Source organism: Serinus canaria, chromosome 4 (genome assembly GCF_022539315.1).
Source record: "Serinus canaria isolate serCan28SL12 chromosome 4, serCan2020, whole genome shotgun sequence".
Taxonomy (NCBI): Eukaryota; Metazoa; Chordata; class Aves; order Passeriformes; family Fringillidae; genus Serinus; species Serinus canaria.
In genome coordinates, this window is record NC_066317.1 from 59,458,737 (window position 1) to 59,475,178 (window position 16,442).

The following is a 16,442-nucleotide window of genomic DNA, read 5'->3' on the forward strand; positions in this document are numbered from 1 at the left end:
ATGAAATGGTAAGGGCAAGCATCTCCCATGAGACATTTCTCATTTCTATTTTCCCTTTGTGTCTTGTCTTCCTTTTAAGCATAGCATTGAATGGCAGGAAAAAAGAATAAAATTTAAAAAAAACCTGGACCAGACAGTGTTGTTCAGAAACAGGGCCTCTGGTGAACTTGAAAAGCATGAAACAGAGGGGATCTGGCAGAAACTGATGAAATGAAAATTCCACTGCTAAAGAGAAAACTATGGTAATAGCACAAATCTGTAGTTGTCTCCTACACTGCTGCCTTGCCCTGCAATCAGATCTTGTGGAGGGCTCTCGAGTGGGGCTCTGTCCTTCTGCCCCACTGCACTCACCTCTGAAATACCAGTCACACCTGGCTCTTGCTGTACCACATGTGATCTGCTCCATTTTCAGGGCAAAAAACACCTAGGACCAAAGGCATCTAAGACAGAAAGAACAGAGAGTTCAGTTCACCATTGGCAGTGTGCTTAGATAGAATTCTGTTGTCCTAAAAGTCAGCTTCTGTGCCTTAACAGGGTAGAGATTTCCCCTAAGAAAATGAAAAAGAAGTTCACATTGCTTTGACTCCCACACATGCTTGACAAGAACAAGGCATTTTTATCCCTGGTAGATACCTGCACTAAGGGAAGGTTGAACTTGCACCTCACCAGTGATGGGCTGGAATGCATTGGCAGACTTTTAATTCATTAACATTCAAACAAGGAATGGAAAATATCTTCTCACCTGCAAAAGAGAGAACAGGTCCTTCTCCCTTAACTATTTGCTATCTTACATACCAGAACTGTCCTCCACTGCTTGGCTCCATGGAACAGGATAAAGCTAGGAAGATGCCAGCAGATTTTATAGATGCTCTCCACAGCAAAATGGAAATAAAAGGTGGTATAAATGGAAATTAAAACAAATGGAAATAAAATAAATAAATGGAAACAAAAGGTCGAGTACACTCGGCAACTCCAATGGTGAGAGATGATGTTCTCACAGGTGGGTTAGCAGAACTACAAGACCAGGAAAGGCAATTTTAGGAAAGGCAACAAAGCTACTCTAAGGCAATGTAGCCTGAACTTTGGCTGAGTTGCCTTCCCCAAAATATTCAAGAACAGAAGTATAACAAAGGAGAGTGAGCAGGGCAGGGCCTGGCTGCAAGGAGGATTTAGGGAAAGATCTGAGGGAGGAGGGATGGGGAGAGAAGAAAAATTCTAAGAGAGGAGAAAGGAAAGAGCATAAGGAAAGGCATGATTAACAACCTGCAATGATATGCAGTGTGGGGAATGTGATCTGAGTACACTAGTCAGTTATATGGAATGTTTAGTTCTAATCCAGTGTTGTGTGCTGCTGCTGTGCAGCTGATAGCAAAGTGAGGATAACAGGAAGAAGGAAATTTGTTCCATTGCTTCTGGGCCACTGATCTAACAGAAATATTGCCCTCTGGGAGAAGTCACTCCAGAAAGTTTCTTTTATTGCAGGTTACAAAGTTGACCCTCACCTTGATCCAAAATTCATATTAATCAAATTCTCCTCTTGATCAGCTGGAATATAAATGAGCATGCCTGCTTTATGCTCATGCCAAAACATGTATAATGAGAATGTGGAAAATACACAGAGTTCCTGCTGAGCAAAAAAGGTCCCAGAATAAGTTTCCCTGTATGATAATGGAAACATAGCAGCCTCCTCAAAACAGATTAAATTCCCTTTGAAGTGAACAGTATGCATAAAGAAATAGCTGCTTCGTCTTCTTGAAACCATCAAGGAATTCTACAAGAAACTGAATTTTGTAGAGAACAAATTTGTAGCTCACAAGCTATGGCATACAAAGGATTGAATCTTCTATCGCTATTTTGGAGTAATTTTTAAGTGACTTGTGGGTTAACTGCAAGAAAGAAATAGTTTCTATGGTCAGAATAAGGCTTGAGAAAAAAAATTACTTGTCCCCCCTCCCCCCTTTATTCAACTGCAATGGAGGAGGAGAGGCTTTCTTTAGAAAGCCAGACAAAATTTTCCATAATAACTTCACAAGAAAAACAAAACTCTCATCGTTCTTATTTCAATATATGCTGATATGACACTTCATTTTTATCCCTGCGTGGGACTTAGGTTTTTGCAAATTTAGGCACTTTCAAAAAATAACCTTCAGCACAGCATATCTTACCAATCCTGGCAGTTGCCTGTGTTTTCCACAGAGGTTTGTTCAGGTTACTAATTTTGTCTGCATCTCACACCTACATTTCTGCCTAGCCTGAGAAAGATTCACTGACTAGCAGCTGAAATCAATAGCAATTCATGGAAGCTGCCAGGGCTTGAGTTTAGAGTAATTGATTACTGTGGTCCTGCTGAGGCTCTACACTTTTAATATAAGCATTTCTCTGAGTGGTTTCCCCTGCTAGTCATTTAGTGCACACTATTTTCATTACAAGGAGGGAGCTGTGATGCCTACAAATCAAGCTCTACCAGTTTTACACTTCCTACATGATGGTTATAGCATTCCTGCACCATGTGCCAGTTGAGAAAACGAATTCCAAATGGCTCCAGTTTTCTTCCAGGCTGGGTACATTAGGCTCAGTGTGCTTGACAACTGCATGATGTGACTACATCAATCTTATTCTCAACAAAAGAAGCAAGCCCTAACTTTTAAAATAACCATAAACTCGCTCCTTTCTTCCCATTTCTTATAGATTCACTGTATGTTTTCCCTGTTGAATGACAATTCTACAATGGCATCACTTGGCAGTATGGACAGCATTGGAGAAGGTCCAGCTTCTCCAGCTCTGTCTTTCAGGCCTGTTGTCCAGGAGGCAAAGGGTCCTGAAATGAACTGTCAATAGGTTAATAGATGTGACCTTTCTTCAAATTCCAGTGTTTTACCTTAGGCAAAGAGAGTATTTATATTCCATGTACTCCTAATAGCCACAGTGCCAATGTTTGCCATTGCACAGCATTTGCCCAGTGCTCCACTAAAAGCATGTACTATATGGGTTTTATTAGAAGCCCAGAGAGTTGCAATTACATTTTCTGTATCATTTGACTGTTCTGACCACCAAAGCATAAACTGCATAAGTGTGTGCTCCTCCCAGCTGCCTTGAACCTAATACCTGTTAATGTAAGATATCAATCCATACTAAGTTGTACAGTGTCTGCCCAATTCTATTTTTAACTCCATGGTATTTATAACAGTGATTCTTCAGACATCATACTGGAGTTGGGAACTTTGGCAACAGTCTAACACTGGTGGTGATTTGCTGAAAATACCAATTTAAATTACTTGATTTTGATTGGAAAAAACATGTCTTTATCAAAGACTTTCTGACAATGCCATTACAATAGTACAAAGGCTTCTGTAGCTTTCCTCATATCAGGGTTATGAGATACAGAAAGAGTAAAAACCACTGTGGGGCTTGTTAGCTCTATGTGCAAGGCCAAACCATAGCCAATTATGTCAGGTGCTGTGCAAACACAAAGTAAAGGGACTGCTCACAGTACAAAGAACACATACAAAGAGCATACAAAGAAGAGATTAAATAATATTAACACAGTTCTGTGAACTTCTGAGGTTTCTTAAGTTAAGGATTACAGGCTAAGCTAGATGAGAAAGAGCTGTTAGTAGAAGAAGGAAAGTCATGGTCATAGCTAAAAGGCTACAGTAGCAATAACCTTTCCATCTATTCAGCTAGAACAAGACACAAAAGAGTATTTGGCCGTGTTAGCTAAACAAGAGGGTGACATCTAACTCATCCAGAGACAGGATGATATATTCAGTACATCCTCCTGCATTATTGGCAGTGCACTTTTATACAGGGTGGGTAATAAGGGATCTGCACACTGGAATGGTGCTTCTTGGGCAATGGCCTCACATTTATCCTCAGCACACCACTGTCAGTACAGGATGGCCCGTGTCCCCTCACAGTCTAGTATGCAATGCTCCATTCAGAATCATGCCTAGGTTTGTTCTCTATTTCTGCCTCCTAACACCATAACACTTACAACACATGAGGATTACAAAGGTGAACACTCAGACCCTTCCTATGTGTTTAGGAATCAAGATGGTACTGATTTATCTGGCAGCTGATAGAAAGAGAGCCTCAGGATGATGGGCCAACAGGTGTTCAAGAATGTAACCTAAATATCCAACTTCTGAGCCAAAGCTGAAACTTCTGGAATTTCTGTCTCAAGTTTCATTTGGAACTGGAGGTTTCTAGCAAGAAATTCAAAGTAATATTAGAAACATTTTCCATTCATTAGGTTTAAAGCAAAGTAGAGTCAGTATTAGTGCTAATGTTTTACAGAAAATTAAACTGAGGCAGGAAGTGGCAAAGCTTGCAAAGGTTAAGACTGGATTCTGACCTAGTGGCCTCTCTCCTCCCTACCTGCAGCTGTCCAGTCATGGAAGTATTCACTCAGTTCTCTTCTTGATTAACTGGTTTTGAGAGGTTATTATTATTCTCATTGTTACATTTGCCTTTTGCAACTTTCTCCCAGAATGCACAGTGGTCTAAAGACTCCTTCTGAATTTGGGAGACCTCATTCTGACTTTTGCAACATCAGAATTACTTTGCACTCCTATTATCTTGGTAGGATAAAAAGAGACAGCAGCAAGAAAGCCCTGAATCTCCATTACACAAATCTTACTTGAAAAAGGAATCAAGACCTTTTATATGTACTTAGTAAAATTTTAGGAAATTGCTTTTACTGCCATAAATTCAGTAAACATCAGACTTTGAAGTATGCAAGTTGCAGAAAAACAACTCTACTATAAAAGAGAAACTGCCTATGGAGTAGCTGCAACATTTGACCAAGTGTTGAAAGCAGAGAATTGTAGAGTAGCACTGCAAGGAGAGAGACCATTTTAAATGGTGCAGGTCACATCCAAACTTTATCATAGACAGGCCTGTTCCTACACATTGCAACCAGTGATTTACTCAGAGAATAATGAATTTAGAAGTAGGTAATGGAGAACTTTAATTTATTTAGGAATGGAATTTTTGGCTTGTTTTTTTGAAAAGTGCAGCCACATTTTCAACTCTAAACACAGTCACATGCCTGCTTTAGCAAAACCATATGCAGATTGGAATTTTCAAGAGCAAAGACATCATTATCTGTGTACACAGAGCTGAAAGAAAAGTTAAGTGGATGAATTAACACAGGAAGACCTGCCTTCATAAATACACACCTGCAGTCAGTCACTGAAAGATTACAGTCATATTTAGTTCATATATTTGCAAATTAATTGATTATGATTTGTCTGAAACTACTGTGGCATGCTTAATGTGACACTTGGAACACAAATACCAGGAGAGCCCCAGGTACAAATAAATTATTAATAGAAGAGCACTGTGAAGTCCCTGAGCTGAGCTCCTCTTAGGCAGTGTTGTTCTGTGAGGTGTGGTTAAGTGGCATCGTGTACTACAAACCTGCAAAGGTTCCAAGAGAAGAGTGATTCCACATTAATAAGGCAAGGATAATTTATAAACAAAAGCAATGTAATCTCATTGTTCACAAACCTTTCCTGAAATACATTAGATGCTTAACAGAAAACAGAGGGATCTACTTAGTTTACTGAATAGAGTTCCTGGTAGTACAGAGAAATAAAGACACAGAAAATTCTCCAAATTCCATCTTAAAAATAGCCAGGGATTTTTTTCCCACACAACTTGGAAATAAGAGATGAAATGTCTTTCTTTCCTTCTTCTTTTTTTTCCCTTTTTTTTTTTAGTGAATAACCTCTATGCTAACACATAATTCCTTTTTGGTAATTACTAAAATCCCATGCAGCTGAGGAAGATCTGTCTCTTAAATAAAAGCAGACACAGAAATTCCAGCTGGAGGGTATAGACTCTTTAGAGCTTTTTGGTGGTGACTTTTCTTTTGCAATATGCAACTTAGTCTTTCATATCCATCTCAGAAAACCCTAATACAGTAGTATTTGTAACACACTAGGCTGGAGAAATTCCATATTTTTACTTATTTTTCAATTTGAGTCACAAATGATACATTTTTGCAAACTTTAGCTAGCTAGAAGTGTCTTTCAGAGCATAAATCTCTCTCCTTCCCTGCATGCTTGTTATGGAAGTAGTGAAATAAACTATCTTAAAAAATAGCCAGATACTTCTGAAAAAAATAACTATTTTAAAAACACAAATAAAATTTCCATTCAAATTACTTATACTGTGTTACATAAGATACCTGAATAAAATCTTGTGGCAGGAATTATTATCTGGTTGCTCAATTCACTTGAAAGGATTTTCAAAAATGCCCATCAGCATGCAGTATGACAACAATCAAAATCAACTTAATCTTAAGACTGGTGGCAAAACTTTGTGAAAGTTAATATGGCCTTTATTTACAGAGCATTTCTATTCCAAAGATGCAAACCACTGCAATTTCAGTGCAGTCCTTACCAATGTGTATTATTAAAGCACAAAATGATGTAATGTGTGCATTAATGAGAGTGTCCCAGCTCTTCTGAAAGTGAGAAAAGCTTCCAGGGTCTCAGGCTCTGACAGCTCACACAGAACCCACAGGTACAGACTTCAAGCTTGACACAATACCTGAGATGACCACGGGAGTATCTTTGTGACATCTGTCTTTGTATGAGTCCTCTTCAAGCTAAAGATTTTTTTATAGCAAATGAGCAAAACAAGTTATATTTTCTTCTTTTTTATGTTAATACTCCAAGAAAGACTGTGCTTTGCAAGGTTAATTTCAAGTCCAAACTCGCATAGGAATTAGAATAATTAGACTCATTTAGGAGAATTCTCCCCTCTGGCAGAGCTGATTAAATTATTTATACATTATCTTTTCATATAATTGTACCTAGAACTGTGTAAATGGGTTTTTTGTCTAACTTTCAATAAATTCATACTACACGTTTTTCAAGTTGGATACACCGACTGCACCTGTGACAACAGAGAATGGCTCATTTTCAAAAAGCTTCAATGAGAAATTAATCCAGAGGGAAACAGAAGCATGCAATTTAAAAGCTTCTACAATGACAACACACTGATTAAAACTCATCGGCTGAAGAAATAAAATTAGTTACGACAATAAATCTTGGACTGAATCCTGTTACCCATTCCTACAAGAATAACTTCATTGATTGCAGTCACATTACACTAAAATATGAGTGCTGCTTAGATGAGAATCAGTTCCATGATGTGACCCTTTATCTGTAATTTAATATTCTTTGACATAGCTCCCAAATCCCTTTCTGCTAAAGATCTCATATTGTGGATAACACCTGAAATTACTTGGTGAAAAGGGAAATCTGGTGGTTGATGCTGACATTAATTTCAGCTCTATTATATGTTCTTTCTCTCTTCCATACCAATAAACTTGAGAAAGGTTGAGACAATGATATGTTAAAGAGCATTCCTGATACAAAACAGTAACTTGTTTGCTACTGTCCTATTACACTGGAAAGCAGTTGGCTCTGTGAAAAGACATCTTTGCACCTATTGTAAAATTTCAAATATGTCCTAGAGTCACATTTCCTAGATTGCTCTACAAACACATGAATTCAGTGAAATCTCAGGTGTGTTCTTTAATGCACTATTAAGGAATTCTGAAGTGGTTTTTTATGGGCTCAGAATTTCACACCATTCTCTATCATTTGCTACAACTCCAATTTTCTTTTTTCCTTTTGCAATCCACTACACATTCTCAAAAAGCAAGACTATTCTAATGCCTCAGGCTATGTTTTTCCTTACCTCTGCAGAAATGAAATCACAGGTATGGGTCTCTATTTGGGGACAACTGTGTTAGAGAAGATAGAGGGCCAGATAAAGAAATTCATGAAAAGAATAACATAATCACAAACCTCAAGTTGTGTATGGACAGGAGTGATTCTGATTAACAAATTAATATTTCTATTAAACAATAAATCTACAGTGCAGCAATTATCCCAAGGCTTTAGCTATGCTCAAACCACCTTAAATTAACTTCCTTCAAAGCAACTGTGGAAAAAGGAAGAGACTGGTCACTGCCAAGAATGCAAAGGCTTCAGTTGTAATTGGTTTTTCACAGCCAGATTCAGCTCTTCCAATTGATTTATTTTGGAGGATGGCTCGATGGGGAATATTTCCATAATGCTATCCCCTGCCCTGATGGCACTGGTATCATACACTCAGGCCATGCACTGTTTGTTTTCACTGCAATGCACATTTCAGCTGCATGGCCAGGAGGATCTCAGTCAGGGATTCAATGCTAAGATACTGCTTAACTAGCTCTGATATTGCTCCTTTGGCTATCAGTCATGCTCTGTCATCCAATTCTCTCTGACTGGCTGACACTCACATTCCTCAGATAGGAGTCAATTTAAGGTAATCAGAATAGTTAAAAGCAATTGTTTCTGACAGGAATCACAAAGTGTCCTCTGGCAAGAAGCAAAACCAAACTAACTATTGAAAGACCACTTCTGCAGATTTAGTCAAGGTTTTCAGAGCTCCCTAAATCTGAACTTATAGATCCTTAAGAGATCTCCAAAAAGATGCTGAGACTTCTCTGGACTTTTTGAAAACAAATAATCTGCAAGGTGCAGATTATGGTGCCCATTCACACAGCCTTACTGCTGTAATGATTATCTAGTATTTGAATTACACAGCCAGTGATAGAAAAGACTGCAATTTGCACGAGCTCACATACAAACACACAACTTGTCTTACTCTGAAAAGCTTAAAAGCTGTACAAAATTAAGATATCCTAAATAATGATGACCACATCAGAAATAATACTTGTATCTGAACTGGATGTAGTTTTACCTCAACAGAAGCAGAAGACAATTCAGTTCCTTTTTTAGAAGCTGTATCTACATTAGTGCCTACTAGGCAAAGTCATTTAAGTGATCCTAGAAATGCAGATCTCTCTTGGTACTTTGCACTGGGGACACACAGAATTTTTCTTACAAATTAGTCTTTTGAGAGTTCATTAAAGGCTCCATTTACTGTTAGGATTCTATGCAGTTCAGAGAAGATGACAACTTACAGATACACATACTATTTACCTATCACCATTACCTATTTAGTAATTTCAACCCTAGACTGGCACTAAAAACATTTGTGTGATTTTAATGAAAGAATCCCTACTGCATATCCTAATGAATCCCTACTGCATTTCCCCTAATACACAGATAAAAACACACACCAAGGACTTCTCTAGAGGGACCTGCACAAGCTCAAGTAGTGGGGCCAAGAGAATCTCATGAGGTTTAACAGTACCAAGCACAAGGGGCTGCACCTGGGTCAGGGCAGGTATCAAGACAGGCTGGGGGATGAAGGGATCAAGAGCAGCCCTGTGAGAAGGACTTGGGGATGCTGCTGGATGAGAGGCTGGGTGCACTCACAGCCCAGAATCCAACTGTGAACTGGATGCACCCAAAGCAGTGTGGGCACCAGGCCAAGGGAGGGGATTCTGCCCCTCTACTCCACTCTGGTGAGAATCCACCTGGAGCTCTGTGTCCAGTTCTGGAGATGATCTGAATTGCTTATGCTCTCTGCTTCCTTAATAAAAGAATCTTTTCCAAAATTAAGGGGCTATTTTTCATTATTTCAAGAATTCCTTTAAGTACCTTTACCACATATCTATACAGCACTTTGTTGTGGTCCCATCAGCAGCACTTAATGGAGCTTTATGTTGGAGTTTGTCCCCATCCTAAGCCTCAGTATATGATCTATGACCTGCTGCCCCTCATATATACCTTTTCTGACACAGAAATAACAAGCATTAGGAATAAAACCTATATAAGAACCACAGCAGCTGCTGCTAATCTATTAATTACATCTTAGCAAAAGTTATTACTGAACTACACTAGTGTGTTTCTCAAATTACCAGGTGATTTGGTATCTGTACCAATTTCAAAATAATGTATTTTTAATAATTTCGAAATAATTTATTTTTAATAAGCTGAGGAGATCTCAAACCCAAAAATTAAAAGGCAAAGTCAATGGAACTTGCCATTTTGCAGAGCTTTGAGAATCAGATCACTTTAAAACAGCCTAAATAGATTGTGAATTGTTGCTTAATGGGTAACAATCAATTTCCCTCTACTATAGTAATTTTTCTTATAAAAAACTTTTCCATTGCTTCAGATAAGGACTACATAAATGGAAAATTCTTGGGAAAGACAAGAGTCTACAAGGCCTAAGGACTACAAGTCAGATAGGAAAACCTTTGGGTTTGCCACTGCCAGCTCTTAGTAGAAGACTCTTTTCCTAGACAGTATTCTGTTCTGAAAAAGTGGAGTCTAGCAAGGGAATCCCATCAGCCCAGAATCTAATCTGCTCATTGAAGAAGCTTTTTTCCCCTCAGCTGTTCACATAGGAGTGTTTTAATGAGAAAGGCAAAGCAGTCCTTTCTCAAGAGTTAGAATCAGAGAGCTCTCCAAACCATGGGAGCAGTGTACATGGTACTTCTGCAATCCTCTAACTTACAGACCTGATTTTAGCTTTGCAGGCATCTTCATTCTCCTTTACCAGAAAGAGAGACACAGTGCACGTGGGAGAGGGAGAGACTCGAGCAAGTCAAGAACAAAAGAAGAACACAAATTTGAGGAAAAGCAACTCAAACATTGCTAGTAGCAACTCAGCTGGAATTTGACTCCATGGTATAACATTCACCTTTAAATACCTGATAGAGATTGACACACTCTTCTTGACAGAACAGGAAGTGCTAACATGGCTTGGACAGAGCTCTCAGCAGAGAAGTAAGGTCTGCCATCTCCCAGACAGAAGGTGTGTTCTGTAGGAAGCACTGGAGTGGGTGGGGGTGGCAGAGGTTCTCCCACAGGGCAGGCACACTTCTGAGAGCACAGAAATCCATCCTTGTGCTCACAGCTAGTGCATAGTCATCCTGGCTCAGGCATTTTTACACAAACAGCCCTATCTCACTCAAGGGTATAAACTTCCTCCACAAATAACAAGATCTGCTTTCAGTTTAGCTTTCACATGCTTAGTACTGAGGCAGGTACAAGGATTTTGTGAGGCTGGCTATTTCCCCCAGCCTAGGCTGCTCCCAAAGCTCTGTATTTGCCCTATACATGCACTACATTCAGATGCACACTGGGCTGCCACAAACTTGGTCTCCATCAATGCTATTTTGGGTTTCTCTATTTTTTTCCTGTTGTTTACTTCTTAAGCAAATTCATTTTCCCAAGATATGGTGCCTAACAAACTGACTATCCAAGATATGCCTCAAATACCAGAATACATTAGACTGCAAGAAGGCCCTATGGTGATTTGCTAATTAGCTGAACCCTTTTGGGACACAGAAGAAGGAATTTTTTATTAAAACAGGATAACCCTAGACTATATTGATCTGACTGAGAAATGAGTATTTTAGTCAAGATGAGTCTCAAGATGAGCACATGCTGGAAACAGCAATGTTGTTTCCATAGCAATGCCATGACAGCCTCTAGAGTGAAATAGTGTGCTACCAGGAAATGAAGGGAGTTCAAGTGCTATGAGCTACATAGTTCTGTGAGCAATCCAAATACATTCTCATAAAGAATATTTAGTGCAGCTAGATAGTCCAAAGATTGCTGCTAATGGCAAGTAAGCCTTATCAGTATGCTCCTGGCAGTCCTTCTTTCTCATTCATTTCACCCAAGATGACTATCTAAAGACTTAAGCTATGGGCAACACTGCTAAACCATTTCAGACCAAACATTAACAAATATAGCAACCCTTACCTTCTTTTCCAGTGCAGAATATCACCCATAATTAAGGTCACTGATTCACTCTCCATAACACAACCAAACACATGAAACCTTTTACTGAAGAAAATCCTAGTATGAGCAATTATTTACCAGGCTAACCTTCCCCCTTCCTTTTCTCTCACCTCCTCCCCTCCCTTGCCTCCTCCTGCCCAAACAATACTGAGCAGATCCATTTGCAAGTGGGAAGCAACGTACAGAAGTCTTGCATACTCCTCATTAAATTTACACAGGCATAGCATAAACTCACTTGTCTGCTTTTCACCCCAGTTAGTGCTTACACTTAATACAAAAGCAAACCAGAAAAGCACTAGTGGTATTTCATCTGTCTAAGGCTTTACCTAAGGTAAATATTCTGGTCAAATTCTGCAAAGCTGATTTAAAATATTTTCCCAAAGACTACAGAAAGAGAATTACTTTAAGATCTCCATTATTTTGTATTTTCAAAGAAATGAAAAAACAGTGATTTGTAAAACTGCTAAAATGATGGTTATATCCAAACTGCTCTCAAAAATTCCACAGGGCAAAGTATTTTACTTGTAAAATACCTAAACACACTGCTGCTGATTCTGTCTTTCTCCAGCATTTCTCATGCAGCTTGTAAAGATGTTCAGACAGGATGTGAATGTCCAGAAACTCTACCACTGTATTTGATGTTTGTGTCATTGTCACAACCAGCCTCTTGGGTAAAGAGATTGTAGGTCATTATATGTAGCAGGGCTGCCTCTGAGGGAAAATTGAAAGGCAAATACTCATCCCTGCCAGATCCCTTATTAACAAAATCCACTTCAAACCAAAATCTTTTCTATTTATTGTTTTAAACATGCATTTCAAGGAATCAAGCCTTGAATGTAAAACAGCAAGATGCTTCATTTCCCATTTGCATTCATAAAAAGATGTGAAACAAGCATTTTTAAAACAGCCTCAGCCTCCTCCTGCCTATCCCTGTAAATGAATTACAGAAGGCACCAAGCCCAGCAACATTCACTTATAATTTAGACTGTTTGTTTGGCAGAATTTTTCCACCTTAATATGTCTAGTCTTAATTGTAACTGGCACACCCACTGATTTTACCAGAAGCTCATCCACTTCCAGGAGATTTTTATATGAGCTGTTTTTCTTAGGACAGAAATTCAGTTTCAGGGACAGATGTTATCCAGGGAAAAACACATCCCTGCAATTTTACAAGATGTACAGGGCTCTGTATGGACAGAAAGACCCCTGTCAGGACACTGATGCAAGTTTAACTTACTCATCCCCTTTTTTCAGCTATCATGGCATCATAGTTAATTCCCCAATATGAGCAATATTCTGTAACTATCTCACCTTCTCCTGGAATACCCATGTCAAAATTTCTGTTAATCAAAAAATTAGGTAAAAGTAATCATCAGGCCTGATGACCTGATTTTGACATCTGAGTACAGACAGGTACAGCTTACATGGTCTGAAACAGGAGTGGGTACAGCCTCTTTAATTCAGCCTACTCTCCTGAATACCTACAGGCATCCAGCCACAAAAGCCAACCTGCTGCCACCATGGGCACCTTAGCAGGAACATTTTGCCCCTAGAAATGATTATGCCATTATCCTGCGTTATCTCCTGCCACTGCTTGAACTCCCTCATCACAGTCCTCACAGATTTTCATTCAAGTGCAAAAGAAGCAGCAATATCTGTATTCCAGTCCAAGACAGAAATCCAAGTATCCCAAAGCCCCTGTCTCAGACACAGGAAAAGTTTCCTATCCTAAAACTCAAAACCACATCAAGAGAGAACCTATTAAGCTTGCTTAATCTACACAGGTAAAGGACAGAAAAACAGTATGAGTTTGAAACAAACTGAGGAGATATTCAGATATACAACCCCCAGGGTAAGGGCACCTGTCACTTTGACCCTGCAAAGGCAATTCTTTAAGGACATTAAGTGTTGTTTGATTTAAGATCATTGTTTCCTGTGACATTAGCAAAGTATGGGTTAAATTTCAAAGATGACCTGGCCCACAAAGGAAGAAATACAATCACCAGAGACTGGGAGAACACCCCATTACATTGGTGTCTTCTCTGAGGAGATCTACTCCAACACGACAACTTTACTTTGACATCTAATAGTCCCTCATATAAACCCACAGAGACACATTCTTCTAGCTCCTTTTCATACACTCAAAAAGAAATCACCAAAGGAATACAACTTCTGACCTGGCCCCATAACCTACTTCTCTTCTTACCAGTCTATTTATGTTCTGCAAAACAGAGAATAACTTTTCTTGGCTAAATTCTCTTTTTGCTCCCCCTCCAAGACACCCTGTTGTAGTGCAAGGGGCAGCCTCACAGATGGCCAGAATGACTCCACAGTGGAGCTTTCAGGATAACACCAGCACTTGAAACATCAATGCCTGCATTAATCACAGACACAACTCACACAAAGCAGCTGAGCCTCACCCCCAAACTGTGCATCTCAGGCATTAGGGCTGTGGGAAGCAGGATGATGGAGAATGGGGGGCAGGGACAGGATGAGGACTGACCTTGCAGCAAAACAAGGTGCAGTATCTCAGCAGGAAATGTCTTCAGGATATGACAGTACAGAGTATTCTAGTCAGGTAGATAGCTACCATTCAGCTGGCATTTATTTCTTATTTAAATGTCTTTAACCAACACTGTTATTCTTTATATAAAATTCCCTGATTTTTTTCAATCTCTTATCTGCCTCTTACAATATCTCAGCATTTTCTGTTACAAATACTGCAGGGATTCTGGTAAGTAAAGGTATATTTAAAAACCTGCAGAAAAATATTTAAAAATAGTCCTCTTAAGCCCACTAACAACAAGAGCACTGAGCAAGGAATCAGAATGAAGGATACTGAAGCTCCTGTCTGTGATAGCTAAATGCCAGAGGTTAATCCTGAGATCATCCGCTGACATGTACGTCTCACAGTCACTGTTGACGGATATTGAGTTGACATGATAGGTGTGACCATTAGCAAAGATTCTCCTGGGAGTGACTTCCACCATCAAATCCATGGGTTTCAATACAGGCACCTGCCAAAAAACACCACAAAATACAAACCAGAAAGTGAGTCAGACTTGAAATACTATTTTTTTTGCTAGGATGATGAGAATTCCAATAGAGAGAAAGCATTCAAAGACTGCAATATTATAAGATTTTTTGACAGTGTACAGAAGCTGAACTACCCCATGGATTAACTGCTGGGCAAGGCCTTCCTTGCCAAGGAAGAAGGGAGAGACCAGAGAGGCAGGCAGAGCGATGGACAGCCTGCACTGTGGGAAGGGAGGGACAGTCAGCTGCCACAGAACAGGTCAGCCCCACTGCACGAGCTACTGTCCCACATCTGCAGGAGCCTCTGGCAAGCAGTCAAGCACTCAAATTTTGCTTTTGCTAAAGGGCTTGCCCTTAGTTGTGAATCACTTAACTCTATTTGTTTTGCTACTTGATGTTTCTCTTTCCAAAAACCCGTGCAGTGAAAAGGCTGTAAACTCAGAGAAACACAATAAAGGCTTGCAAAACAAAGGCAACATGACATACTGTGCGTACACATGAACCCCTGAAAAGCCAATATCACAGATCATCACCTGTCAATGTGCCCTCGTTACTTCCCTGTGTGCCACTTCAAAGTCATGCCTCAGTAAGTAGTCACTCAATTTATTCCCTATCAATAAAGCATTAAACACTGTAAAGCTGTGGTCTATGACTGGGACTATTCCATATTGTTGAACATGCATCAGAAACAATCTATCATACATCAACCCACAAGGCAGTCTAAAAGAGGAACACAGAGTTTGAGTTTGAAACACTTGAGTTTCACTTTCTACTAAAGGAACAGAACAAAACTCAGCCTTTGAATTACAGAATCACAGAATATGTCAAGTTGGAAGAGACCCACAAGAATCACAGAGTTCAACTCCCTGAATAGTACCATCCCCAAGAACCACACCATGTGCCTGAGAGCAGAGTGCAAATGTTTCTTGAACTCTGCCAGGCTTGGTGCTGTGATCACTGTCCTGGGGAGCCTGTTCCAGTGCCCAGCCACCCTCTGGGTGAAGAATCTTTTTCTAATATCCAACCTAAACGTCTCCTGACACAACTTCAGGCAATTCCCTGGGGTCCTGTCACTGGTCACCACAGAGAAGAGACCAGGGCCTGCCCCTCCTCTTTCCCTCAAAAGGATGCTGAGTTCTCAGAGAATTCTCAGACTATAAGCAATCTGGAATAGTTTTGTTTGCCTAATCATAGAGAATAGAAAAATATTCCATTAATGTAGTTATATTTACATTTTGGAACCTTTTTTTTCCCTAAAGACTTGTTGGGTTGCTTTGTTTTCAATAATAAAGACACACTAGTGTTTATACAACACAGACTTCCAGCTCTAACCTTTAGCCACTTCCTTTGCCAAAACACCTGGAGTGAATGCAGCCAAAAAAGGCTGAGAGCTAAAACCTCCATTAACATGTGGATGATGGGTCTTCTCTCCAAGAAACAAGTGAAATGGCTTTAAGTTGCACTGGGAAGGTATTATGGTATAATTGGATTATATTGGTTATTATATTATAATTGGATATTAGGAAAGATTTGTTCACTGAAATTTTTTTCAAGCACTGGAAGGGGCTGCCCAGGGAAGTGGTTGGGTCAGCATACCTGGAGGTATTTAAAAGATGTGTAAAAGTGGCACCTGGGGACATGGTTTATTGAGAATGGCTGGGTTCATGGTTGGACTCG

The 16,442-nt window shown here is 39.6% G+C and overlaps 1 protein-coding gene across 4 annotated transcripts in view; it reads right to left on the reverse strand.

Moving 5' to 3' along the window:
* Positions 1 to 16,442, reverse strand: part of PPP2R2C (protein phosphatase 2 regulatory subunit Bgamma) — a 190,115-nt gene that overhangs the window by 32,937 nt on the left and 140,736 nt on the right. For all 4 annotated transcript variants that reach the window (XM_018924773.3, XM_009099319.4, XM_050973346.1 and 1 more), the window contains one exon: positions 14,569 to 14,746. In XM_018924773.3, the coding sequence (XP_018780318.1) occupies positions 14,569 to 14,746 (178 nt within the window). The remainder of the gene's footprint in view (positions 1 to 14,568; positions 14,747 to 16,442) is intronic.